At 48.3% G+C, this 27027-nt stretch overlaps 2 protein-coding genes and 2 long non-coding RNA genes across 5 annotated transcripts; 2 read left to right on the top strand and 2 right to left on the bottom strand.

Annotated features, from left to right (window-relative positions):
• The first annotated feature begins 546 nt into the window (after positions 1-546).
• zc3hc1 (zinc finger, C3HC-type containing 1) lies at positions 547-5216 on the top strand. Its single transcript, XM_086147253.1, has 10 exons — positions 547-707; positions 1176-1278; positions 1825-1975; positions 2061-2144; positions 2238-2365; positions 2511-2650; positions 2796-3066; positions 3194-3397; positions 3549-3761; positions 3934-5216. The coding sequence occupies exons 1-10, from the start codon at positions 574-576 to the stop codon at positions 4003-4005; spliced, it is 1500 nt and encodes a 499-aa protein (XP_086003379.1). The 5' UTR covers positions 547-573; the 3' UTR covers positions 4006-5216.
• Positions 5113-5839, bottom strand: LOC147234333 (uncharacterized). 2 transcript variants are annotated; one of them, XR_015106191.1, is made up of 3 exons: positions 5707-5839; positions 5369-5590; positions 5113-5217 (listed from the first exon to the last, which is right to left on the bottom strand). It is a non-coding gene; the product is annotated as an uncharacterized LOC147234333 (long non-coding RNA). The 2 variants fall into 2 exon arrangements; XR_015106192.1 differs by having other exon boundaries at positions 5125-5217; positions 5317-5590.
• Positions 5552-27027, top strand: ube2h (ubiquitin-conjugating enzyme E2H (UBC8 homolog, yeast)). The gene is made up of 7 exons (XM_086147254.1): positions 5552-5794; positions 20104-20180; positions 20750-20824; positions 20916-20955; positions 22290-22342; positions 22944-23072; positions 23724-27027. Exons 1-7 carry the CDS (start codon positions 5742-5744, stop codon positions 23846-23848), a joined length of 552 nt encoding a protein of 183 aa, XP_086003380.1. The 5' UTR covers positions 5552-5741; the 3' UTR covers positions 23849-27027.
• LOC147234335 (uncharacterized) lies at positions 9858-15895 on the bottom strand. The gene is made up of 2 exons (XR_015106193.1): positions 15761-15895; positions 9858-15675 (listed from the first exon to the last, which is right to left on the bottom strand). It is a non-coding gene; the product is annotated as an uncharacterized LOC147234335 (long non-coding RNA).

The following is a 27027-nucleotide window of genomic DNA, read 5'->3' on the forward strand; positions in this document are numbered from 1 at the left end:
GAAAGGGAGGAAAAATAAATAAGTAAGTAAGTAAGTAAGTAAATTAATTAATTAATTAATTAATTAATTAATTGATAAACAAACGTACAAGGGGAATATAACATGTAATTAAGTTGGCGGTTCACAGGGAATCTCAGACATCAAACTGTATATTTTTTGGTTTTTGGATTTTTCCATAAGTTTTAGGGATTTTTTTTTATGTAATTCAAAATCGTTTATGAAGAAAGTAAAATTTGGGGAACATTTTGCATTCCGTTTTTGTGAACGAAGAACTCGACCAGGCCTAAAATAAAAACAAGTCCAGGGGTCGTCACCCGGTGCTGAGACGTCTGCCTTGCCGCCCCTTTGTGACGTCACAGATGCAACATCTGGACGTAGAAGGGATTTAAATGCATTTCACGCTATGTGCGCATTTTCCCTGGAAACAAAAAGCGGTTTAAATAATTGTTTTGATGGTATTTGTACACGCAAAGCCGTGAGCGGACGGGGCTCTTTAAGTGAACTCCCGGTCGCGGAGCGGAACCTTCGGACCGGCGGGCCTTGTTTCCCGGGGGACGTCAGAGAGCGGCGGTCATGGCGACCCACGGCGGCAGTCGTGGGGATCGCCTGAGTAACTCAAACTCGCAGAAGTCTTCCATCGCTTCCCCGGATAAAATACGCGAACTCCTCAACGAAGGTGTCTCTCCGACGGCCGCCGGGTCGAACAGGTGTGCTCTCCCGCCGGCCGCTGCGGATAATCGGGGTAAAAATAAGCCGAGTAGCGAGTTGACATTAGCTAGTTTTGCTAGCAGCGCCTCCTGGCTGCCTCGCTGCTATAGCACCGTCAGCTTAAGCGCTTTTTTTGCGATATTTCCGCGCTTATTTAAGCGCTCTCCGTCCGTGTTTTTTGCACATAATACACTTTCCTCACTTTATTGGCCGCTTGGTATTCCGTGTGTTTTCGTTATCGCTCAGTACACAGTGTACAGGCTCCGCGGAGGGGGTGGGGTCGGGCGGGGGGTCCGGCGGGAGCGTCCTTGTGTAAGTGTCGCTCTTTTCCGCGGTTGTGTTGCTATTTCTCGTCGAATCCACGGACATTTAAACGTCAAGGGATTCTCGCATCGGCTTCATCGCGAATGAAGACACCCCGTTGAAGAATTGTGTTGCCTTTTTTTGTCCGTTGTGTTCATTTGTAGCGCACAAAGGGATTTGAAAGTCCAGGAGCCAAACAGGAGCTCTCAACCACCTTGCGAGGCGACCAACAAAGAAGCCTTCTTCTCCAGAGTCGAGTCATATTCAATATCCTTTCCCTGTGTCAGCTGCAGAGAACATTAGTCACTATCTCTTTCTCAAGTACTTTTGTTTTCACCGATAAACTTTCACATTTCGTGAGCCCACCTGACTGTCATATCTCATATCCTCCCCGCAGTGAATGCTTCTCCAGTACTTAAGCGCTATTAATACCTGCTATGGCTCACCGTGCATGGGTGGAAGAAATCCCAGGCATTATATTTTTATTTGCAGGGCAACAAGAGGATCAGTTTTAATGTAAAGCGTTAAAACTGGGTATCCCATCTTTTACAGTTAACAGTTAAGACAATTCATATTTCATTGTATTCTTATTCTTCCTCCTTTCTACGATTATCTATTACTGTTGTTTTTTACTTGAAACTGGCACAACAATTTCCTCCGGGATAAATATAGTCGTTCTCATTTCATCTCATCGGACCCGTTTATCAGCAACGAGTCGTTCTTATCTCCTTGTAAAAACGGTTGTGATCAAAATGCAGTTCAATAATAGATAACAATACATTTCTTCAAGGTGATATTTCCTTAGCATAGCACTGTTTGAAATGGGCAGGGAAGCCCCGCACGCTGTCGCCTCTGATATGCGCCAGGTACGGTTGGATCAACGTCAGCAGCGACATGCTGAAGTGCTCCAGCTGCCAAGCCTTCCTCTGTGCGTCACTACAACCCACTTTAGATTTCGAAAAATGTGAGTAGAGCTTTCAGAAACGCACTGCCCACTTTCCGCTCCACTCACGCTGGATATGTAATGCTAACATCTTGTTTTCAAACAGATGAATCACGTATTGCGGAGCTGTCTTTGCAGCTACAGACGCAGCATGAGAAGTTTTGTCCCTGGCCGGATTTTCCCTGTCCAGGTGAAACTCAAGTGCTCCAAATGTGTATGCTAATGCACATTAGCCTCAACAAGGAAATGTCATTTAGCAACATGGATACTGCTGTCGTTTCAGAGCGGTTCTGGCTGGTTCCATCTGGCGATCCATCTGCACTTCTGGCCGCTTTCTTAGAGCGCTACCGGAGCGCGTGTCTGCTTGCGCAGCAGCTGCCGGCCATGAAGCCCGAGCAGCTGAAATCCATGGTGAGGAAGGACAGCAGATGTAACCTCTGCGAACACATTTGGGAGATGAAGGAAAGCTCGCTGCATTTAGTGTCGGAAAACATGGACAACATCAATCTACTTTGCATGAACGGCTATGTAAATCATGTTTACCATTTCTTCACAGTCTTTGAATGAGGATGTGATCAGTGTCATACTGCAGCTGATAGAGGAAGAACAAAAAAGAAAGGGAGGGAATCTGTCTTCTCATCCGTTGGCTATCCAGGTGGCTGCATGCATAGTTTCTCTCTGCGGATGGGCAGCGAGGTGAGGCACAACTCGGGCGAACAGCTGCTAATAAGCCCTGGGTGATGAATTTGCAGGGACGGGCAAACGGGGACGGCGTCAGTGTAGAAAGAATTGTTAAATGTGTTCACATCAGCATTTATAGGCCGTGATTTTCTTGTCCTAGCCCAACTCTCCACGCCATGAGCCTGCCCATCCTCACGTGCTCCTACTGCATGCGCAAAGTAGGCCTATGGAATTTCCATCAGATGGAGGGAATGGGAGGCGAAGGGGAAGCGTTATCGAACACCGCGAGCCCCTGTGCTCAGGAGGCAGTCCCCGTCTCGTCTGCCCGGCACGAGGACCAGAGCGACCGCTCTGCTTCTGCTTCTCCAACTCCCGCTTCCACTCCATGTCGCATGAAGCTGCGGAGCCAGGACTCCAATCGCGTCGACCAGGCAAGCTTTTAACCAACTACGGTGACTCATCTCACCAACCGAGAACAGCTGCACCTTTGTTAGATGACTTGAAGTAAAAGCCAGTGTGACGGTCTCCTTTTTTAAATCGTGTGTGTGTGTGTTATAGGGTGAGGGCATCTCCTCCCCTGCAGCTCTGCGGGCGCAAAGCAGAGACTCACCCAGTCCCAGTGAAGAACTTCAGAGTCCTTTGACCCGCGGCAAGAGGCCTTCAACCCGCAGTCGAGGGCACGGGGATAATTCTGCTGCTGAAGACGCCGCGAGCGTCCAGCACCCTCCCAAACGCGTGTGCCTGTCCTCAGTCGGTGGTCCTGTAAGATTTTTTTTTTTTCCCGCCAGCTATACAGTCATCTCAGTTGTAATAGGTCTGCACGCATCACCCAAAAGAAAGGACACGATGCTCGGTTCCGTCTTTTACTCTACTAATCTGCGCTAAGTATTTTTTAAACCTGTCTCTGTTTCAGGATGGGATCATGCACAGGAATACTTTTGACCCGCTCACACAGCACAGGGACTGGTGTCCGTGGATCACAGCAGGAAAGGAAAATCTGGATCCAGCGGCCGTCCCCGGTTCAGACGGCGCCTCAGTGCATCACCAGCAAGGCTGGAAAGCAGCTCTCGACCTCCTAATGCCCATGAGGAAGAACTCTAATGCAGTGGGCGGCAGTCCGGCACAGGCAAGTCTCACGTCGCAGCCGTCAAATCCTTGTTTCAGTGTAAAAGTCGAGCTAGACGGTCGTGTCTCCGGACGTCCTCGTGCAGAGGTCTTCCCTCGTTCTTGTGCGCTTTCACTTTTATTGCCGTTACACGCAAGATCTGATCTGTCGTTCCTCCCTTTTTGTCTCTCAGGGTCCTCGTGACAAGTCTAAAAAGGTGTTTGCAATATTCCGTCAGTGGCAGGTATCCTCTCCATCTCACTAACTGGCTTCCATCCAAGCAAACACGGCAACACTGGATTGATGACCCGCCCGTTTTTTCGCGATACAGATGTCGTAGTACCGATGACAAGATTGAACTATCATTTCAATATATGCCATCCCTTTGAGTCATATCTGGAGAAAAAAAATAATGCGCACGTTAGTGTTCAGACACTACAGATGAGTTTCTCGTCTCTAACCAGCAGCACAAGTGAAGGATGTCCGAAGCGTGCGGGTTTTGCTCCGTGAATGTCGTTAAATGCATCATGTTCGTACGCAGTACTAGCGAGCGGCATGAAGAGCAAATGTTGAGTGTACGTTTTGTACGGGATCCCAAAACGAAGGTTGCTCCGGTCGTCCCCCCCGGCACGCCGACATGGCCGGGATTTCTGCGTGCGAGGAGACAAAGTGATCCGACGATGGAAAAGGGCCAGTTGGCTCAACACTGGAAAGGCAATGTTTACCTTCACTGTATGTTGAGCTGTATGACGGGGTGGTAAATATTAACCTCAGATTAACAAACTGTGAGGATTTTTGTCTGTACGATTTTGCTTTTACAAAAAAAAAAACAAAACAAAAAAATCAACTACAAAACAATGTGAAACCGCAGCGTTTGGAAGAGTGAAATGTTTTCATTTATAAGCATTGCTGTCTCGGACTGGATGCGTCTCGAACCCGGTGCCATGAACATCAGACATGTTTTAATTAGTATCAGGATGCCTCGTCTACCTGTCTGTGACACCGGTCTTTTTATTATCCTGCATGTGCTTTTATCTCTGTAGAATTTCCGTAGAAAATTTAATAAAGTGCTCTTCAGAAAGTCTCACACCTTACTGTTACAATGACCATAAGACAGCAGGCAGAACTAGAGGTTGCAGAGATGAAGATGTTGAGGTTCTCTTTGGGAGTGATCAGGATGGAGAGGATCAGGAAGAAGTCTATCAGAGGAACAGCACATGTTAGATGTTTTGGAGAGAAGGTCAGAGAAGCCAGACTGAGATGGTTGGGTCATGGACAGAGAAGGGAGAGTGACTATATTGGTAGACGGATGCTGGAATTGGAGCTGCCAGGCAAGAGGTCTGGAGGAAGACCAAAGAGAAGGTTTATGGACGTAGTGAGTGAGGATATGAAGGTAGTTGGTGTGAGAGAGGAGGATACAGAGAATAGGGTTAGATGGAGAAAGTTGACCCGCTGTGGCGACACCTGACGGGAAAACCTGAAAGAAGGAGAAGAAGAAGAAGAAAGTCTCACACCTTGTGTGTTGTTCCCATCGCAAATGCGAAGAAATACACGTTGAATTAAACAATGCCTTTACTTTAAAACTGCACATTTTCAGAAGAGCAAAATCCTATAAAGAGGATTTTCACCGAAAGAATCATGGGACTTCCAATTTTGGATCCCAAAAACAAGACTCCATGAGTGGCGACGCTGGAACTACAAAGATGGCCACGCCAGAACTACAAAGATGGCCATTAGTGATGACGTCCGGTCGCGTTTATTTGACGTCACACGCGGAGGGATCCCAGCTTGTCAGAACCATGGTCAGAGAGCGCAGGGAGGCAGTGAATAGCAGACGTTAGCTCAGCTGCCTGTTCGGACAGAAAGACGTTCTGCTGTGAACATTTCCGAAAGCAAATGGTAACGTTCGGATAGTACGGTTTGCTAGACTGTCTAGCATTTCGGGGGGGACTGGCGCTCCGTTTACCTGCTGGTGTTCTGCATTGGAAATAGCAAAAAAAAATGTCGTCTCCAAGTCCGGGTAAAAGGCGAATGGATACCGATGTGGTGAAACTGTATCCTTTTTCTGAACATAAACAAGTCCGTGTCGCGGCTTCGCCCCCCTCCCCTCCGACCCCTCTCCTCCTCGAATGTGTTTGGAAATGTGAATGTTGTGTTGACGTCGCTGGTTTTTGCGTGTCGCTAGCTAGCTCATTGTGAGCGTTTTTTTTTAACAGGGGTGAGGAGGGGGGGGGCTGTTTGTGTAAACAACGTTGTGCTAGCTAGCAAAGCCAAGTGTTAGCTATTTCTGTCCCGCGGAAGCCTCCGGTCGCTTATCGGGACAGCTGTACGGACTAATCAGACCCCCTCCTCCCTCGGCCTAGCTTACTGCTAGTAGCTACAACGCTATACATTTCCCTACGCTAACGCCTTGTGTGTGAAAGTGACTTGCAGCGGCCGGGATGATGCTAACGTTATTCTTTCCCCCTTTCCTCCAGGAATGTCTTTCACGTTGATTGAAATCATATAGTTTGACTTCAATCTCCCCCTCCCCTCCTTCCTGTCCCTTCTAGTACATTGTGATGGGGGGTTAAGTCAATATCTCCCTTTACACGTTGGCACAGGGGCTTGTTTACATAATGTAAGGCTAACGTCAATTGAAAAATGCTGTCTTTTGTTACATTCGGCCAAAAAAAAAAAAAAAGCTTGGTCACATCGTAGCCTAGCCGGCGATCCGGATCCCAAATAGCCTAGCTCTGTCTTGTACAATGTTTATTTATTTATTTATTTTTATTATTTAGTTACTTACCTCAGTTTTGTTATCGCAGCTGTCACCTGAAATGCTAGCTTGCAGCGGCTAGCGTGTCTGTAGGTTAATTTCAACATCAAAATGGCCACCTGATCCATGTCTCACTGTACTTGTGTGAGTGTGTGTCTGTTCTCACACACACACACACACACATATACGAGCAGGCTAAGTTGTGTCGTTTTTTTGTGTGGTGGGGCGGTCATGTGCTGGAATTGGAGGTGATGGTTTCAGTTGCACAGCAGGTGTCATGGGGTTGCAGTGTATTCACTGAAGAATGCTGTAACTTCCAGGCAACATCTAGTAGCTTCTGTTGCTCACTCTATTTTTTTTTTTTTTTTTATTGCAAGTTTTGTCACCATGTGTACTTTTTTTTGTATGTGTCATGCAGCTATGGCTGGACAGCAGGAGCGCTAAAAAATGTGAACTATTACAGCATATTTCCAGTGCACTCTGTTCTAGAAGGGCAGTGTGAAAAGTAGTTTTGTTTGTATCCCAGCACAGTGGAGCCTGATCATCGGGCTGGCTGTTACCAGCCAGAAAGGACAAGAAGGAGGGACTTAAAACAGCTGATGGTATTCAGCTAAAGCTTTGTTTGAATATGTAGCTAAAGATGGGCTTGTGATAACAAACAGAAAAGAGGGCGATGTTAGCTTGACGGGAGCCGGTTAAGGTTCGGCGAGTGTTCCGAACACCGCGCTTCGAGGCGTTCTCGCCAGCGGCCGCAGGCAATCTCAATTTCTCCATTATCGATACACAGGAGAGGCCCGGGCTCGGCCCCTTCCAGATTCAATTCCCTTGTTTGGCCTGTTGCTGGAGGCAGCTTCTAGCTAGCAACACTGCCTGTTTGAGCAAGTTAACGCAACACCCCCCACCCCTCAAGTAGACTCCACTTCTGTGCAAGCTGTGGCAGCCATTACAGTCTGGTTTGGCAGACAGACTACCACCTTCCTTTTTTTTTTTTTTTTTTTCCTCCCCCCTAGACTCAAGTGTACTCACCGTACAACCCTGCATAACATCAAGCGAGTTTTATTGACGGCAGAAACAGGTTTGCCGTCTCGACACCTGCTCCGTTCCGTGCGGCGGCATGTGTGTCATCATACATGGGTTTACTGCTGACTGGGCCTGCTTGTTGGTTTAAGATAAGGAGGGCTTCAAGTTACTGCTCTGAGGAACATGTCTATTTCCTTGTTTTATGTGCCTTATAGCAAAACTACCAGCAGCAACAGCCCCCCTCCCCTCTCTGTGCTCCAAAGCCTGCATGTAACCCTTGTGTAACCAAAAACCCAAACACTTAGACCGCATTGTAGAGCGGAGCGTGTTCCTTCATATGGGCCGACACGGAAGAGTCCTCGCACATTAATTTGCTGCAGCCACCGGAGAGGCGAGAATCTGGAGCAGGCACCGTTGGGGAATTCATGAAAATGAATGTCAGAATGACCTCAGCATGTAGTATGGCTGGGATTAGGCTGTGAGCTTTGTCCTACGGTTGGCTCCTGGATACTGGAGCAACCTGCTTTTGGTGTCAAACGAATAGCCTCTGTGTTTTCATGCCAATCATGTGAAATCTTTTGATTGTCATGGAGCCAGCATTAATGGATTACACTGGCTTTGCATGTATTTCTTTTGTTTATCTCCACTCTTTCACTCGGTCTCTTTTGCAATTGAAGAATCTTGAATGTGAAGGGATGGCCTATTTTTTTTTTCTAATTCTGGCTTAACTATAGTCCCAACCTTGAATTTGTTTTTGCTCTCAAGTGACCTGCCTGAGTTTTTGGCCACTGGCTATCCGCTCTTTCTGGATATGTCTTTTTATTTTCTGGAACAACATGTTCTTAAACTTTAGTCGTAGCAGACTATGCGATTTCAAAGAGCTTTACGTACGGCTTGTTGTGTGAGGTTGACCGGACTTACTGTGTAGGTTGTCGCGCTATTATATGCGAGTATTCGTTATTGCTCTGCCGGCTCAAATGCTTTCAAACAGTAAGCTGCTGGAATTTGAGCACAGGTAGATTACAAAGGACTAAGCCTTTTGTGAAAGCTAACACAAGCTCTTCTGGTGTCTGCCCCAAGGGGTTTTAATGCAGAGAAGACAGAAAAGAACATTTCTGAGATTATCTTGCATGGTCTTAATACGTAGTTAGTAATAATCTTGAAAAATTGTCCTTTTTTTTCAGTTTTATAAATCATAAGTCGACCCATACCCATGAGGTTTTGTCGCCTATATTTAAAAGTAAAAAACAAAAGCCACTGATTTATTTATTTTTTTTCTTTTTGTGAGGGATCCTTACGCTAATTCTACCACAGCTGGACCAGGTTTCCAGCTTCAAGTCCCAAAGACGTAGCATTTCAAAAAGACTTGAGACCAATAAATGTCATTGGAGCATGTGTGTGGATTTTACATCAGTACATTTGAAAAGTTCTGCTCTCGCAATGTCAGCTGTCATTTGTAGAATCAAACGGCCGACGTTAAATGTCCCGCCATCCACTCCTTCAGACTCGTATGTTTGTCCTCATATGTCTGCGTCGGGCGCCGAGCGTGCCGGGAATAGAAATAGTTTACCAGAGCAGATGGAACAAACACACGATCACATATTGTACCTGTGAGATACCGACCTTGAAAGTTTTCTTATCAGCCGACACGTATGCAACCACATGAATCTGTGAATCGCCGATAGCTCCAGCCAGCGCGTGACATGTCAGCAAGGCTCTAATATCCTGTGGAAGCAACTTTTTGAAGTCACTGTTTTCCTTTTTCCCCGTATTTGCCCGGGGGATGTAGAGGCACGCACTTTTTTACCTTCATGTCATATTTGAATATAAATGCCGAAGCGGGAGCGCAGCGTTCATCTCAAACAACGAGGTCAAACTATCCATTTATTTTTAATACAAAATGTCATTACCTCAAAGCGGATGTTTGGGCATTTTATGGTCGCCAAGCCGCATCTCGGCTTGTGCTCTGATCAGCCTCTTAGTCGCTGCCGGAAGCCAACGATTGGATAGCAGTCCTGTGGAGCATGACGACAAGTGATTTATATTCAGCCGAGCGGGGAGTTGTGTGTCTCAGTGGCCCCCGGCGTCCATCACGATACCTTGCCGTAGCGCCGTTGTGTGTGTGTGTGTGTGGATGTCGATCGTTTTATACACAAGTCGGCGTCGTGTAGTGTTTTCAGTCATTCATCACCATTTGAGGTGACCGTCCCATCTGGAAGCGCGTCTTCCCCGCCGCCCAGGAAATGACTATCTGAGGTAGTGCGTCGCCCTCTGTGATGGTGATTTATTTAGGTGTGCAAGGTCAGGGGCCACATTTGTCGGGGTCACCCCCCCCCCCCTTTTTTTTTTTTTTTTTTTTTTTTTACTATCCCACACCGAAACTCCTCATCACGCCGTCCTCGTGAAGTGGAAATACCAATTCTCCGCTTGGTGTTTCAGGCCCATTGTGCTCTTGTTACATGACATCCGGAGAGATCAGCAGCGGAGTCTTTTGTGTTTCCCATTTGCCGGAGCCCCTGTGACCTCAACCCCCTTCTGCTGTGTCAGACCGAGTCACAGGCCGCTAATCTGGACTCAGCGTTATTAATGCAGCACTGAACCGGCTCCGCGCAAAGTACCGAAGGGGTGGAGGCGGCCACGTCCTGCGCGCTCCAGACGCGAAGGGCGAGTGCGTGGCAGGAACCCTCAGCGCTGCGCCGTCCGGCGTCATTTCAGAAATAGAAAAGGAACAGGAGTTTTTACGTCGTCGCAAAGGGCGTCAAACTGTCACAGTGATGAGTTAGCGACTGTCCTCAACTGTGACGTTTTTCTGTGCGTCATCACACCTTTCGACTGTGTGTGTGTTTGTCAGTGTGTGTGTTCGCTCTGTGAGCTGTGAACTCGCGGTGTGGCCGTCCTCTGAGACGTCACCGCTTTTCCTCAGGTGTCTTTATTTTATTCATTTTACCTAGATGCTGCTGGCGTTCATGCAGAATCCAGCGAAAGCACTCTGAAGGTGTCAAAATAACAACACACAACCTGCAATCCAATCGGGTATCATGAAGTGAAGGGACAAATAGAACAGCAGGATTGAAGCAGGATTCAGCAGCGTGAAATCTACATTTTCCTTTTAATTTAATTCTAATTGAATTCATTGTGTGTAAACTAATTTTGCAGTGCCCTCCCCATGTTTGGCTTTGACCCGCCTGTTAAAATCGAGTTCATTATCTCAAAGCCATAAGAAGAAGTGTAGGGTTTGGTGGACAGACCCATGACGAAGAAGAAGTGGACCGAATGGTCTAATATTTAAGGAATGATTTGAATTGATGCCTGTAAACAGGCCCGGCATAGAAATGAGTCCTATGCAATGTAAACTAAATCTGTGTGTGTGTGTGTGTGATTGGATCTTGTACATGTTATTTGTGGGTGTGTGGGCCCTTTTGTTGAATCCAGATCAGGAAGGGAAAAAAAAAAAAACAACCCCAAGAAAGGCAAAGTTGTTTGTTATTCCGCTCCTTATTTTCCCATTTTGTGTGTTTTTGCAAAGCCAAAACGTGGATTTGCTCCCTCCCGCAGCCCTAGCCGGACTTTGTGCTCTTTTTGTATTTGTTCATGAATTAATCAAATTAATCTGTCGAATTTTAAGGATGAGGCCCCGCGTAGGCAGGGGGGCCCTTACCTTGATTGACAGTTTTTTTTTCTTTTTTTTTTTTTTTTTTTGGCGGGGGGTGTTCAGGAGCAAGGCATCGTAGACAGTAGGAGATTTGAGGCCCTCACTGTTAATCCTACTGTGCAAAGCTTTCTGCATGCATGGCTGGACTCGCTTAGAAAAACAGATGGACTGAAGTTCCTCTCTTTGTTTTGCATGATTTTTTTTTTTTTTTCCTCTCCCTCTCCCCTCACTCAAGGGATCTCAGCCCGCCTTGGACCTTCACGTGCACGGCTCTCTTCGATTTTTTTTTTTTTTCTTTTTTTTTTTGGGGGGGGGGGGGAATCAAAGGGGCGACGAGAGGTCGTCTTTATGCTCGAGCGTTTTACCGCCCTATGGATCTCTGCCACGGAGTCTGGTTATTGAAAATATATTAACTCCAGACAGCCTCGGCGGAAAAAACAGGCCGCCTGTCCACGCCCTGTCCTCGGCGCTCTTATCTGTTACATTTTGATAAAATTAGCAGCGTGCCGGCGGTTCACACTCAACTCTCCCGTCTCGTCAGCGCTTTCTTCCAGTCAGCTTTGCATTTTGGGATTCTCCCCGTTTTAGCTGCATCTGTTTGTCATTCTCCATCAAACCTGGCTTTGGTCATCAGACCGTTGCCTTAGACTCCGGCTGTTGTTTCTCTTGCCCCGGCTCGGCGTTAACGCTGATTGATTATCATATCATTTGTGTGTGTGTGTGTGTGTGTGAGTGTGTGTAGATAGACTCTGCTCCACTGCTGTAAATAGACTGTTGATTTAGTGAAAGGATGAGAGGAGGAGCAGCGGAGGGATCGGTGCTTGATTGCGGTGGGTGGGCTTTCATTTCCCACCAAAGACAAAGAACGTCGCCTGTGCAGCTCCAGCTTTCAAGCGGGGAGCCGAGTGTCAGAGAGCATAGCATTTTGGGTCTTGCATCTCCTAGGAACTGAATCAGCATTGCAAAGCAATTTATGAAACTTGTGTTTGCCCGTTGAGCTGGCTGTTTTGTTTTTTTCCTTCCTTTTGTTTCTTTGTATTTGCGCGTCTGTTTGAACCCGTAGAAAATACCCGTAAAAGTCCGGGTTTACTTTGATCGGATGGATATCGCGTCGGGATATGTAGTTATGGCCTGTGTCCTGCAGAAGGAAAGTGATTTGAGTTGGTGTGACATGAAGTCCACTTTTAGAAAAGAATTGTGGAAGGCGTGAACATTCAGCATTTAGCGAGTAGTTAGCAAATAAATTAGCAACTGGGAAGGTTTCAGACCAATGAATAAATAGAGCATTTTTTACATTTTCTTCTCCTTCTCCCTTCAGGCGTCGCCACAGTGAATCAACCTTTTTTAAATTGTCTCTTAACTAATGTATATTGAAAAGGTCAGAGTTGTGATGGTACTTCTGACACATTTAAATGCCTGTGAAAGGCTAATGAATGTAGCCTAATGTTTGTGTTTATTTTTAGGCACTTTCTCAACCGAGCGTTTCTTGACAATCGTCCGGCGGCTCAGAGTTGCGATCCCGATATAGTTATTGTCACTTCACAGCGGCGGGTTTGTCCAACTTCTGGCCGTTTAACTCAAAATAGAAACCGAACCGAGGTCAATTCACTGGCAGTCTGTTCCCCTGGATGTGTAAATGTGCCATGAAGGAGCCTTTGCGTAAGAACAACACCCTCGAGACTTAAAAGAAAGAAAAAAAAAACAACATAGATGACGGGGATTAACATTTGAAACTCAAGAGGAACTATTACCGTTTGGGGAAAAGCGTCTGGATCGCTGCTGAGGTTGTCTAAATGTTGAGAAGACGTGAAACTAAACAAAGGAGCGCACGTTTAGTCAGGCTCTTTTGCAGGATCTATAAAGAGAAATTGCTCGGATGCGAGTGAAATGTTCTGAATTTGGCCCTGAACATATCGGCTTCTCACCGGGCCAGGCAGGTGTTTGTTAGCGCAGAGGTTAAGGTCAGTCCAAAGGTCCGCCGTCGATCCTGTTAGATCTCACAGGTGAGCCGCCGTCCGATCTCCGCCACGCTCCTCTGCTGCGGTTCCAGCCCTCGCCAGTCGATGTTCCGATGTCCGCCGGCGAGTTGGGTTTGTTCCGTCGAGCGGGTTCGGAGGAGATCGCCACGACGGGCGTCCTCTCGCCGGAGGAGATGTCACGCAAATTGCACGTGATTTACAGGTACGAGGGGGAAAAAAAGGGAAGCGAGAAGCAGCCGGCAACCCCCCTCCTCGGGCCTGTTACTGTCCTACCTGCTCTTCAGTCATCGGCCCTGCCAGGGCAGCCGGCCAGGCAGCTGAGAGCAAGCAGGCGGCGCAGAGATAGAAATGAACCGTCACAGAGCTTTTCAAACACCGCGTGCTGCAGCTGCGCATTTTGCAGGAAAACACCAATCCTAAAACCAGTAACCAGTGATGTTTATTAGAACGGCTTTATTTAGTTGCAATGAAACAGTCAAATGATGCTTACGCACAGCGTAAGATATGTCTTTTCCAGCCATAGAGCAGGATCTCGAGACGGCGCCCTATAAATTTAGAGATGGAGCCATTTCCCCACGAGAAGGCATGTGGAAGCAACGAGGGGAAACTGCCTCTGGACAGGAAGAAGCCCTAAGCAGAACCAGACACCACGTCTTTTTCTACGTATAAATAAAACCGAAATGGTTTCAGGGGCCGTCATCAGGCACGAAATTAAACCTTTCAGGTTGTAAAAGGAAAAAACTTCCCCAAATATCAACTTTAGGCTTGTTAAATTCAGTCATTTTTGCAGATTGAAGCTGGTAAAGACCAGGCCGCAGCAAAGTATGGCGTTCACTGACGCCCAATGGTCGCCGCAACCAAAACAACAATCCTCTCTGCTTACGTTACCAAAGTATTTTGGTCCAGATCGATCTGCGTTTTCCTCGCAAAGCCGTCCGACTGCACCTGCGGCGGCCATATTCGTCCAAGGGGGAAAAAGGTGGCCGTGCGTGACAAACTGAAAATGGCCAAATTGATGAGACAAGTCATCCCAGGAGAATCCGTGGAATCCGCTATTTACCAAGTGGACGTTAAAGAGGGTATTTGACTGATACCGATAGCCTCCCCTTTCACCTCAACATCCTTTGAGATGATCACAGCTGCGGTAAATGGACCAGAATAGGAAGGATTTTCACGGCCCGGCTCGTCCCCGGGATCCGCCGCGGAACTCCGGTCCGGTTTGGCTTGAAATTGGGTCTGGTTTGTCTGCGGAGGCCTACAGGAGAGCCTACAGGAGAGCAGGGTATTAGTTTGCTATGGAGCCGATGTAAACGTACCCTCGCGCCACCTGCCGCGCTACGGCAGCTCGGCTCTCTGCGCCGCTTCACCGCAACGCTACTCGGCTCTGCGAGGCGCTATTAATCACCGCGGAAATTTTGCTGGAGACTGCAGAGAAGCAAATTTAATTTGAGAAACACGGAGCAGATACCGGAGTACATCTTTACTCGATTAATCGATTCAACGGTAGCTTCGCTAAGAACAGAGGTTGGGGTGGCGGATCGCCGTTTCTGGTGTTCCGCTGTCGCTCTCTGCGGCCCGTCATGCAAAATGAAGCTCTTTTTCCCCTTTCAGGTGACGGAGGCCCGTGCGTTTCGGTTGCCTGTGTGTCTCGGCAGAGGAAGCTCACATTTGTGCACAGCCTGCGAACAGATGCTAGGCTTCCTGCCTTTCATCAGCGGGGCCTTTGAACGTTGTTGCCTCAACCTTGTGAGGTAGAATGAGCAAGAGGTGCTTCTATCTTCAGGTTCCTCGTCTCTAGATGAGAAAATAAAGAAAACACCAGCCTTTTAAAAGCTTTCCGGTTCCTCTTCCTATCAGTGCCACAGACAAAGACTGCATCCTCGCAGCACCAAAAGTCCCGAGCACCGGCATCATGGAACCGTAAACCATGTCTAGTTTGTTTTTTTTAATCCATCGCACGCAGAGATTCTGCCAATTACTCTTGCCGGGGAGGTCTTTTTAATATCAGCAGCTTGTAAAAATCCCTTAAAGTTACCAGGAAACGTCCCTTATGTCACTAAGAATAGCCCGAAAAGTAAGCAGACGGCGTGCACGTAGCGAATGATTGCCATTCTTAATATTTATCCATCCTCTCAGACGGGCGTCAGTGATCCCTTGAGATTTGTTGCTATGTGCTAATCATCTACACGGCACTAGATGTTTTTTTTTTTTTTAAGGAGTTTTATTTTTAATTCCTGACTTTATAGACACTCGTAAGCTTATGTTATTGTTTGAGAGATGTTCGCTGCCCTCCGGTGTGCCCGTGGCCCCGCAGTCCACAGCGGTGAAGTCATTCTGTATGCGAGGGTAGATCAACATTCGGCAGGCTCGGCCCCGTCTTATTATTCCTCTCCTTCGCTATCGTCTCTTCTTCTTCTTTCAGACGTTCATCTTTCACTTTATTCTCGGGCGTCTCCGTTCATCTCCCTCTCAAGCTCTCACTCCCCCGTTCGGCTGACCTGGTTCTTCTTCCACATTTTTTGTGGTCTGCAAAACAAAAGCGCAGCTTCTTAATTTTGCGTCCGCGCGGCTATTCGTGCGGTGGATAAATCACTCCGTCCCTGTAATTCACCGTGTTGTTCACACGTATGAAGAAGTTGCAGCATCTCCGGTGTAAAGGGATTACTGGAACAGCCCGGGTGGCGGTTTATTGTGCCGGTTTTAAGTAACTTTGCTCGATTCACGTTCCCCATCGGTCGTTGTGTCTTTTCCGAAAAGTCCAAATAGTTAGCACAAGACGCTAGCTTTCCCATCGCGGCTGATAATTTGTTTGTAGCCCCCCCCCCCCCCGCGGCCGAACGGCGCCGTGTTTTCCTTTTGTGTTCCTCTCGTGGAAAACACAAAAGCCCACAGAAGCAGAGAAGTGCTTTGACACGGGTCTGGGCTCCCCTCCACGAGGGAAGCCAGTTCGGCCTCCAAAAAAGGAAAATGCCGGAACGGCGCTGACACCATGTTGTTTGTCTGACGGACGTTTTACGAACCCGTCTGTGTTTTTCTTCCTCGGAGGTGGTGCGTGGGGGGGGGGGGGGTCGCTCAGGTTTGGGTCGATCTCAGGAGATCGAAGCCCGGCTAAACCAGAAAAGAATGTCTAGACAATAAACGTTGGCCGCATAACTCAGCGCCAGTGAGCTTTCCTGAATCAGAACAATTGATTTTTCTGCCTTTTTCTTTTTGTGCCTGAATACATTTTCAGGTTTGTTCTACAGGCTGTTGGGCCTTTCCGGCGCTGTGCCTCTACGCTTAGTTAGCAGCTGTGGGCGCTATTACATTTCAGAAATGAAGATGCGTGTACGTGTGCGTCTGTCCTTACGTCTCAGTCAGGATTTGTGGATCAGATTATGCGCGCGCCTGTAAAAGATACCGACCTGGCGCTTGTCACAGATTATGATTTATCTGTACTAATCCAAGTCGGGGGGTGGACATCGGCGCCGGGGTAGGAATGAGGAACAAGTGCAACATGGCTGTGATAAGATGGGAGGGGAAAAAAAGTTGTGGTTTTGTCGATATTCCATGCAAGCCTCTGGAATCCGCTGGCTTTTAGCGTGTTTATTATCACCGCGGTGTCACATTATCTTGAGTTTAAACAGGAGTGCAGCCGTTGAAACCGCAGGTATGCTCTTAATGTCAGAGGGAAAGATTGAATACCAGGCTGCTGTCATTATTTTCTTCTGGTGCTGGAGGGTTATAAATAATTTGCCTTTTGTGCACGCAGGTATGAACGCAGGCCTTAAGTGAAATGTCAGCGTCCAGTCAGAAACGCGGTGTCTCCGCGGCGACGGTTTCAGGCAGGGAAAGTTCCTGGTTCGATTCCCGAGCTGCTACTAGCCTGTGGAGGCGTCGGTTAGCAAGACACTCAACTTCTTCCTCTTTATTCAATATATTTTAAAGTGGTGTTTTCTCCAAAAAAAAACCACAGATGTCTTCAATATATACTGCTCAGAATAATAAAGGGAACAGTAAAATAACACATCCTAGATCTGAATGAATGGAATATTCTTATTCAATGATTTGTTCTGTTCCTAGTTGAATGTGCCGACAACAATCACACAAAAATGATACATTTATGAACCCATGGAGGTCTGGATTTGGGGTCACGCTCCAAATAAAAGTGTAAAAACACACTCCAGGCTGATCCAACATTGACGTAATGTCCTTGAAACAAGTCCAAATGAATCCGCATTGCTTCCTAAGTGGACACTTTGATTTCACACGCGTGTAACATTGAGTTGTTTAAATGTTCCCTTTATTTTATTCAGCAGTATATTTTAACTTAATATCTCAGAGCTCCAGTGCTGGATTACAACAACAATTGATTTTGGATGGTGATTTATTCAGGTATTCTAAGATAGCGCAAGATATTCTTTATTGATCCTCATGGGGGAAATTCTATTGTCACAGCAGCGTAACAGTGTCAATAAATGTAGATATGAATATAAATAGCGAGATGATTCGAAGAGAATAGACAACCGAAACGACAACAACAAGGATAAGAACATAAACAGTTTAGACGTGCCCGTCTCTCTCTTTAAAGTTGGTCAAATAAGGCAACATTTCAGTACGGCTGAAATATTAGTCGCTGGAAAGTTTCTTGTTGTCCTGTCGGACCTTCTCGCACCTCCCGTGGGCCGGATCAGGACCAGGACCAGGACCGGGTTCCGTCTGGCTCGCGAAGCTAAAAGATACAGTTTCAGGGGCCAATTGAACAATAGATATGGTCACAGTATTTAATATGTCATGATTTTACCCGTTCTTTGAGAATAGATTTTCCTCCACGTCACCCCTGAGCTCGATCTCCGTTAGAGGTTTGTGAGAAGACGGCCTTCATACCAACCCCCCCCCTTGGACGCATGGCTGATGTGTTTTCAGGCGGATCACAAAGCGATTCCGCCGTCGCTTAGACGTGCCTGCGGATGCATTTCCCACGCCAGGGTTTTCCCGCCGCTCCCCGGAATAGCTTTATCGACGACAGCAGTCGGAGAGAAACGCGGACTTTTTCTCTTTAGCTTTTTGCAGCTCCCCGTTTCCCCCGCACAAGTTTTAGTGTAATCGTTGCGGACGCAGCCGGAGCTTAAAATACCCCCGGTTTGATTTAACCCTTCGGGGGTCATCGCCGCGGCTAATTGGATACACACTCAATCAGGATTGACAAGCCAGCTGCCACCGTGCTGCACGGACGATTTTTTTTCCTCAACCCTTCTCTCGCGGCGTCGGCCTCCACGCTCTGCCCGCCGCTCTCGTCGCTCCCTCGTTTTGCTCTTTTATGCTCTTTCTTTGCTCTCCAAGCCACGTTCTGCCGCGCTTTCGTTTCCTTTGTTCACACACAAGGCAAAACGGTTTGGCGGCGACAAAATCGGGGTTTGCAAGTTCAGGAATGACTTGACAAAACATGAGAAAAGAGTTGCAGGATGGTTGGATTTGTGGAGGAAAACATGGATGAATATTTTCTTTAAATATAAAAAAAAAAAAAAGCAACTTCAGTGGCTCTTGATTTATAGCTCCACTAAAGTAATTACATGCGAGTCATTATTGCTGGTAGTTTCTCAATCTGACTGCAAAGCATCATTTCATTTGAATAGCAACTCTCTTAACTATATCGTCTGACGACAGGCTTTACGGTGGCAGTGGGAAGGAGCTATTATTACCCTCGGGTTTTATGCCCCGAATAATGATATATCAAAGTTTTAAAGGAAGGGTCAGACAGAAATAGTCCGTAAGACTGAAAGTGAAATGTCTTGGCTCGACCGCGTGATGTAACGGTCTCAGCTGAGAAACGGCCATGTGATCTTATTTTGCTGACCTCCTCTCGCCGTTTGCATCGTTGGCTTGTTGATTGAGTCGGTTATTGCTCGCAATTCAATCCGTTTACGTTAGTTTGTGGGGCAAAGCCTCTCCGTCTTGAGCATCACCGCTAACGCTCTGCTCAAGGATTTTGCAGTGTTTTTTTATTAAAGGTATAGTTTTAGCATTTTTGTTATGCGATTTTCGCTGTAAGTCAGCCCTCACGTGCTGTCTGTTAGCGCCTATGGCATTCGTCAACGCTAGCAGGTGGTAGAATCACCATCTAGGCCATGAAAACACTGGGAGCTCGGGAGCCATAATGAAGGACCGAAAGTTTCCCAAAAATAAAAGTATAACCGGCCAATGCAAAGAAAGCCGTGTCGCTCGTAGAGCCGGACGCCGCTTTCGTCCGTTCCGCTCGCCAACGGGTTCCCGCGTGATGTTGACGTCACAAACGTCATCATGAGGAACCAGACTGTCTGAATGAATCTATGAGATGCGGTGGTTGGAGGACGGGGGCTGGGGTCCACCCGTGGACCTCCGGCAAAGCCGTGGAGGAACACGTCGCGTTGCTCATGTTTTTCAGGAGGGGTGCAGATCTGCTGCCGGAGCCGTCCAGCTGGTGAGCGGATTAATCCGCGGCGCAGTCGTGGGACTCGTTCGCAGCCTCCACCAAGTTGCTCACGGACGCTAAATCAAATCCCCCTTCGCTGAAATGCAATTTTCTTTGCCAAACGTACAAAATATTATCTCCTTAGTGTAATCCAAGGTTCGTTTCAGCGGCGGCGCAGAATCCCATCTAACATGAACACGGAGTCACGCTGCCTTTGTGTGCAGCTTTACGTCCACTCACAACCACAAGCATTATTTTGCCGATCAGTCATGACAGAACGCCCTCACAATGGTGACCGAGCAGGTAATTATTATAAACAAACTATCAGCAGGGACTAACACTTATTTATCCTGTTTGTCCCCGTGAGGCATGTGCAGGGACGGCGAAGCGTGCCCGAAGAAAATACGTAACCGTGTTTAAACACTGAAATCAACATCTGCCGCGTTTTCCAGGCCGTCTCTGTTTTGTTGGTTTAATTTGTGGTCGGGGTCTTCATGGCAGGTTCCTTAACGTCCTTCAAACAGGATCGAAAGCAAGCATGAAGTCACCATCCTCAGTGGACTCAACGAATTTGTAGTGAAGTTTTTTGGACCACAGGGAAGTGAGTATCCCGTCTCTTGTTTTTGCTCGTGAAAATCACATTTGTGACGGCGAAGCGTGTGCATGAGAAACATGTCCTGGAGGAAGCTGGCGGAGGAGTCTCAGAGTAGAAAGCGGCTGGCCGGGAACCCGCCTGAGTGGAAAACACAAGGGCAGAGCAGGAAACTGTGCTTTATTACGGCGCTCGCAACATCTCAAACATCAAAAACAACAAAAAAAAACACCACTTTTGCCACAGTTTGCAGAGACGTGAAGTCAAAACAAATCAAAACACCTGCACACAAACACACACACACACACACACATCCATACACCGCAATTCCCCTTTCATTGGTCATGTTTCGCACATGGGTGTTTCATGGCTCGCAGCTGCTCCGGGAGCGGCGGCACACACACACACACACACACACACACACACACTCCTATTTGAAGCTATGCATCACAGGATGGAGGCTAGAAGTGAAGAAGTGGCTGAAACACACGCAGGGAAAGAGGAAAATGGCAAGCTTGTGTTCCTCAGCAGACCGGAGAGGAAGCCGTGTTCATTTTGCGTCCTGTCTCGTCTTCTAGCGCCGTACGAGGGAGGCGTGTGGAAGGTGCGAGTAGATCTTCCTGACAAATATCCCTTCAAGTCGCCATCGATAGGTAGGACCTCGCCAGTCGCGCCCGGGAAGGGTTTGCTGCAAATCACGGCGCACTCACGCCTCCGCTTGTCCTCGTCTCCTTTTCCTTCCAGGGTTCATGAACAAGATTTTTCATCCCAACATCGATGAAGCGTAAGTTACCCTTCTTGTAGTGTTGTTTTTTTTCGCCGCTCCCGTGGTCGATGTTGTATATCACACCGAAGAATCAGCATCCATAAGGGAGAAAACACTAAATCTTTCTTAGACGTACATTTAGAGATACCTTGACAGGTTATTATCATTGTTATTGGTCTCAGTTCCAGGAAATGATGTCAAGAAAAGTCCCAGAAATGATCTTACACTATAGAATTAGAGCCCGTAAGTGGAAGGTCTGTAAAATAAATATAGACACGGTCACGGCCAACTGGCCGTTTTTGTTTTTCCAGTTTTTATTGCTGAACTGCCTCCTCCTCCAAGGCGTCTATGTGTTTATATATACATAGATATTACTTTGGGCTTTTCCCTTCAGGCGTCTCCACAGCGAATCCACCTTCTCCATCTCACCCCGTTCTCTGGATCCTCCTCTCTCACACCAACTACCTTCATGTCCTCTCTCACGACGTCCATCCATCTTCTCTTTGGTCTTCTAGACCTCAAAATCCAGCATCCGTCTACCAGTATATTGACTCTCCCTCCTCTGTCCGTGAGCCAACCATCTCTGTCTGGCTTCTTTGACCATCTGTCCAAAACATCTAACGTGTGATGTTCCTCTGATGGACTCAAAAATATATGTATACACACACAATGACAATAAAAAAGGAGTTGTAATCGTGAACATCGGGGCCTCCAAGCTCTCCCGGCCTGCCAGGTGGTGTCAAAGGTCACGGTCCGGTCCACCTGGCATCTTCTGAGAGTGGAAGTGAATAATAAGAATAAGAACAACTTTATTTATCCCGAAGGAAATATTTGAAGGTGCGAGGCTAGCTGAGGTATCGTTCGTCCATTCGTGCTTTTCAGTCGTTTACTTTCTCTTCCCGACCTTCTGCCGGAAAGCAGATGCTGTTTTGCGTTTATGCTGATGTAGCCGCCGCTACGAGACCCGATCTAAACTCTGCCGGGTTTCGGCTTCATCCGACGCCAAATTACAAACGCGGCCTCGTTCGTCGTTTTGTTTCCCCGGGCAGGTTCATCCGGCGCCCGGCGGCCAGATCTTCTGAAATGTTCTCCGAACCCGCTCCGCTCAGCGAGGCCGCCGAGCAAAGCCGGGGTGAAAGGTGGCCGTGGACGAAGAAATGTGAAAATGCAAGGGTTACATTTGCAATGGAGGTGCTGGAATAACTCGCCCAAAAGCAGACCGCACGAAATACGCCGTCGCGTTCGTGACCGTGGAATCCTAAAGAAGAGACGCTTTTCCCCGCCGTCGTCGTTTTCCGTGAAGATTCCGGTTCTCTCCGGTGGGATTCTAACCCCCTGTGTTTTCCTCACAGGTCAGGAACAGTGTGTTTAGATGTCATCAACCAGACGTGGACGGCCCTTTACGGTGAGTGGGCCGACCTCGCCGCTTGTCCCTGATCTCCTTATGGCGGTTAGAGGTGAATGCTAATGAGGTAATGCGCTCGCCCCGACAAGGTCGCCGCCCGTCCACCTCTGGCGGGGATGATTTAGCGTCCCGTCGACCCGGGAGACGCACTCGATCTCGCACGCCGGCGATTCCGGGGAATGCGTATTATGTCGGCCATTTCCCCCATTTTCCAGCCTTCCTACCGAGCGCCGGATCAAACCGGATCGTTTTTGGAGGGATTTCAGCTCCGTCTATAAGGAGTCCGGAGCCTTCATCCCCTTCCTGTGTTTACACTTCCTCCGCCGTTGCATGAATTACTTGAACAAGTGTGAAGATATTTGAGGGCGACGTCCTCGTCCTAAACGGGGCAAACGGCGGCACCCAGCGGACGAGGGCGGAACTGCGGCCGCTTTCCTGCCGAGGCCTCGGTACCGGGACGCAGACGAGGCCCGCTAGCCGAGGGCTGCCGTCACGCTAACCCGGCGGCCCGGCAGTTTTATTTCAAACCTCCAGGAGGAAGCTGAAGTTCACGTCTCGGTCGAGCTCCTGTGTCGCTGACGTCGGTTGTCTCTTCCCGCAGATCTGACCAACATCTTTGAGTCGTTCCTCCCCCAGCTGCTGGCGTACCCCAACCCCATCGACCCTTTGAATGGAGACGCAGCCGCCATGTACCTCCACCGGCCAGAGGAGTACAAGCAGAAAATCAAAGGTCCCGTAATCGAGCGATCGAGTTATCCGGGGGCGGCTTTCCGAAGGTCTGCGGGCGGCGGGAGGGAGCAGGAGTGTTGGACCTTCGCTTGGAGGGGAACCTTTAAGTGACGTGTTTGTCTTCAGTCCCTAAAGACGCCGCTTCAGAACAACCAGACAAAATAGCGTCTGTAAACCGTCCCCAAAACATGGGAACGTTGTTACGCCGCAAATCGGTACTTCGGCGATGTTTATCTCGCCTGACGGCAGCGGTTTAGCTCTGGGTTTCACCTCGGAGACGCTCGGAGATCATCCCCCGCGTCCGTGATTGCTTCCACACGGGTCAGCGGCCAGGAGGTCCTCTGGCACAGGAAGGTGGAGATCCTCCCTCCTCCGAAACCCAGACGGGCCGCCTTCAACCGACACACACACACACACACACACACACACACAGCGTTGTCGTTCTTATTCCTCTGCTCGATAAGGTCCTCGGGCGGCGTCCAGCTCTCCTGCCCCGAACCTCCCGGCAGACGGCGGGCCTCCCGACGGGCCTCGCGTCCCGACGCGCTTTCGGAAACGCATCCCGGATTGAGACGTTTCCCCTTTTTTTTTTTTCCGAGGTCTTTTCTGTCTGACGGCCACGGGCTCCTGTCTCCTCTCCTCTCCTCCGCAGAGTACATCCAGAAATATGCAACAGAGGAGGCTCTGAAGGAACAAGAGGAGGGGGCCGGCGACTCGTCATCCGAGAGCTCCATGTCCGACTTCTCCGAGGACGAGGCCCAGGACATGGAGTTGTAGTGAAAGGAGCCCCCGTCCCCGTCCCGCCTCCTCCTTTAAGCCCCCACAGAGACTATATTTGATTTCCTAACCATGAGAAAGCAGACTTATAATATTCATATTTAAACAAGTTGATTTTTTTATTATTATTATTATTATTATTATTATTACTAAACAAGGATTTTTATGAATATCTAGCCTCTGGTGTGTTTGACAGACACCCCCCCCTCCCACCCCCGTAGCCAGACAGACATCGCAGTTGCTTTCCCGTTCTCCTCCCGTCATCGCGTTTCTAAGGTGTGTCAAAGTAGAAAAACGTCCGAGTTCTATTCCATTTATTTTCTCCCGCCGGTTTCGCCCCGAAACCCCGATTTTTGTCGTCTTTCGCCCGATCCGACCCCCGACAAAGGCTGTCGTTAGTCGCTCCTCTGCGGGGCTGCTGAGCTCCGGCCCGCATCCCTCCGACCCCCCCCAGACCCCCCCAGACCCCCTGCGACGGAGATAGCGTTGAGGATGCACAGCCACACCGGACGTCCTGCTACATTTACATTTTTTGCGATACAAAAGTTGTAGTTGAAGTCTTTGAAAATAAACCTGAGATGCTGAGGAGGCCTTTTTGTTCCCGCAACTGGACGAAGGGAAACTGCACCGCCGCCCCCGCTGCTCCGAGGCCGGCAACACACTTCTTTATTTTTGTTTTTTTGGTTTTTTTTTTGGGGGGGATGGGGGTGCAGATCATACCGAACAAGGTCAGGGTGTGTGTGTGTGTGTGTGTGTGTGTGTGTGTGGTCGATCCAGGTGGGGTTCTTTAAGTGTAAGGTGTCGATTCTTTTTTTAGACTCATTGGCGTCCCGCTCAAACACACCTTTCAGAGAAGAACGCTCCTCCTGATGCCATCATTTCCATCAGGCTCCTCCAGCTCCAGTGTGTCCTTGCACCTGAAGTTTAGTTTTCCTCCGTTGGGATGACTAGTTTAAAGTTTGGGCTTGTGGCGGAGGGGTTTAAAACATTTGACATTGATTTCAATGTGCAGATTTAAAGAGATCTATTAAAAGTTGCTCTTGAGGCGGCGGGTCAAAGTGTCAATCCACGTGTTGAGAAGGAACTGCACCTGCAGGGGTTCCTCGCTTCTTGTTTTTCGCTCTCCTTAGTAAGGGGGGGGGGGGGGGGTCAAGACGTCTGGATTAGTGTGTGTGTGTGTGTGTGTGTGTGTGCGTGTCTTCAGTGAAGAAAACCCCTCTAAAGCCCCGTGAACCCGAAACGGCAAAATTCACGTTACCGTCGAAACTACCTAGAAAAGTGCACGCTTGAGACGCTGCAGGTAGAGGATCACTGGTTGATGGTGGGCTGGGGGTCAGGGGTCAGGGGTCAGGGGTCAGGTCACCGCCCCTTGATATCGTCTCCCTGCCTTCGTCCCCCAAAAAAACCTTCAAAAGTTTCCCAAAAAGCCATGCAGATGAGAAGCACACTCCCCGCAATCACACCTCCACCTCCAGCGGGCCGAGGTCCACAACCTCCTCAGAGGGTAGTTAGATGTTTTTCTTTTTCCGGCTCGGCTCCCGGGGACACGAGCGAGTTCGCATTTTACACCCAAAACAGATTTAAGGTTTGCTGACTTTAAACGACGGCCGGGTAGTTTGGTGTTCCGTCAGCGGATCCAGCGTCGAGGTTCATGTCTGGATCACGGCGAGTGTTTTTAATCCTGTCCTCGCCCGCCGTGCCGTTTTATTCATTTATTCACCCCCTCCATAAGAAGCAGCCCTAGATGTGGATTTCACACACGGCATTGAAATGTAATTCCATTTTTTTTTTTCCCCCCTTATCTCGATCGCCACTGCTGTGAATTTGGATTCAGGTGAAAAAGGAACCCTGAGGAGAATTTTTTTTTTTTTTTTTTTTTTAAATCCAGAATGTAACTCTTTATTTTTTATCTTACACACTTGTGTAGTGTTGTACTTTAAAAAAAAAAGTTGAAAATACAATGTACCTGAGGTGAGAGCTGGTAACGATAGCACACCGTGAAGCAGCAGGGATCTAACGTCTCATTTTCTCGTCTCCTATGTTTAACCGAAATTACAGGGTTTTGTTTTTTTGTTTTTTTTTTGAATTTTTATTTTTTAGAACAATGTGCATCTGCCCGGCAATAAAAAGCAGGTGCCCGGCCTCGGCCCGGCGTCGCTGATCACTTCTTCTTCGGCGTCTTGAAAAGAAAATAACCACTGCCGTTGTTTTTCCCGGTTTTGAGCCGACAAGCCGCCGGCCCGTCTGAGAACCACGACGCTTCCCGACAAAACTTGAATTGTACTTTGCATTTATTTCCCGTCACCCCTCCAACGACAGAATTGCTGGAACACACTGACTTCTTTTTGGGGAAATGAGCCTGTTCAGTCCCGAAAGTGAGGGCAGACGCTAGAAATTTGTCCCCCAGCGCAGTGAACGGTAGCCTAAGATAACTTGTTTATCTCTAAAATATACGTGAATATATATATAGTCCGATGCACATCAGTTTCTCCAGGGTGCGACTCGTGCCTTCGTCCCGTACCGAAATTCAGAATTTCGGAAGCTCCCCCCCACGCCCCCGTGCACGCCCGAGCCGAAAACCCGCCGCCGAGACGAGATGATCATAATAGACGTGTCGACGTGATGCACATCACCAGTTTGATGGAGTTCGGCCCGCTGCGCCTTAGAACCCCCTTCCATGTGCTGAGCTAGCCGCCGGTTGACCCTTTGCACACACACACACACACACACATCGAAAGGTCGCCCTCATCTTCATCGCCACGAACAGGCGCATCTCCCTGAAAGCAGCTGTGTTCCTTCCACCGAGCGCTCCATCTATCAGTAGACAGCGTTTCCACATGTGGTTTCACACAGCATGGAGACAAAAAATGCTTTTCTTTGATTTAGAACCCGTGTGTGTGTGTTTGAGAGAGAGATTTGGAGGTTGAACAGTCAAAAGATTTCTTTCTGTTTCCCCCCCCAAGCCCGTCCCCGCCGTCTTCTCTCCATCCCCCCCCTCACTGTCACTCGGACCCCGGCGTTCTCCTCTTCGGTTCCCTCCTTTCCTTTGCATTGTGCAGTGGGCATGCTGCTCCCATAGACAGATGCTCTATTAATAGGCTTATAACCTCATAAATAGTTGTGTATAAAATATACTGTTATAACTTCTCTTTTTTAATAAAACATTCAATGTGTATAAA

This window comes from Fistularia commersonii, chromosome 5 (genome assembly GCF_037954325.1).
Source record: "Fistularia commersonii isolate RoL2024-O1a breed Wild chromosome 5, RoL_Fcom_v1.0, whole genome shotgun sequence".
In the NCBI taxonomy this organism is placed as follows: Eukaryota; Metazoa; Chordata; class Actinopteri; order Syngnathiformes; family Fistulariidae; genus Fistularia; species Fistularia commersonii.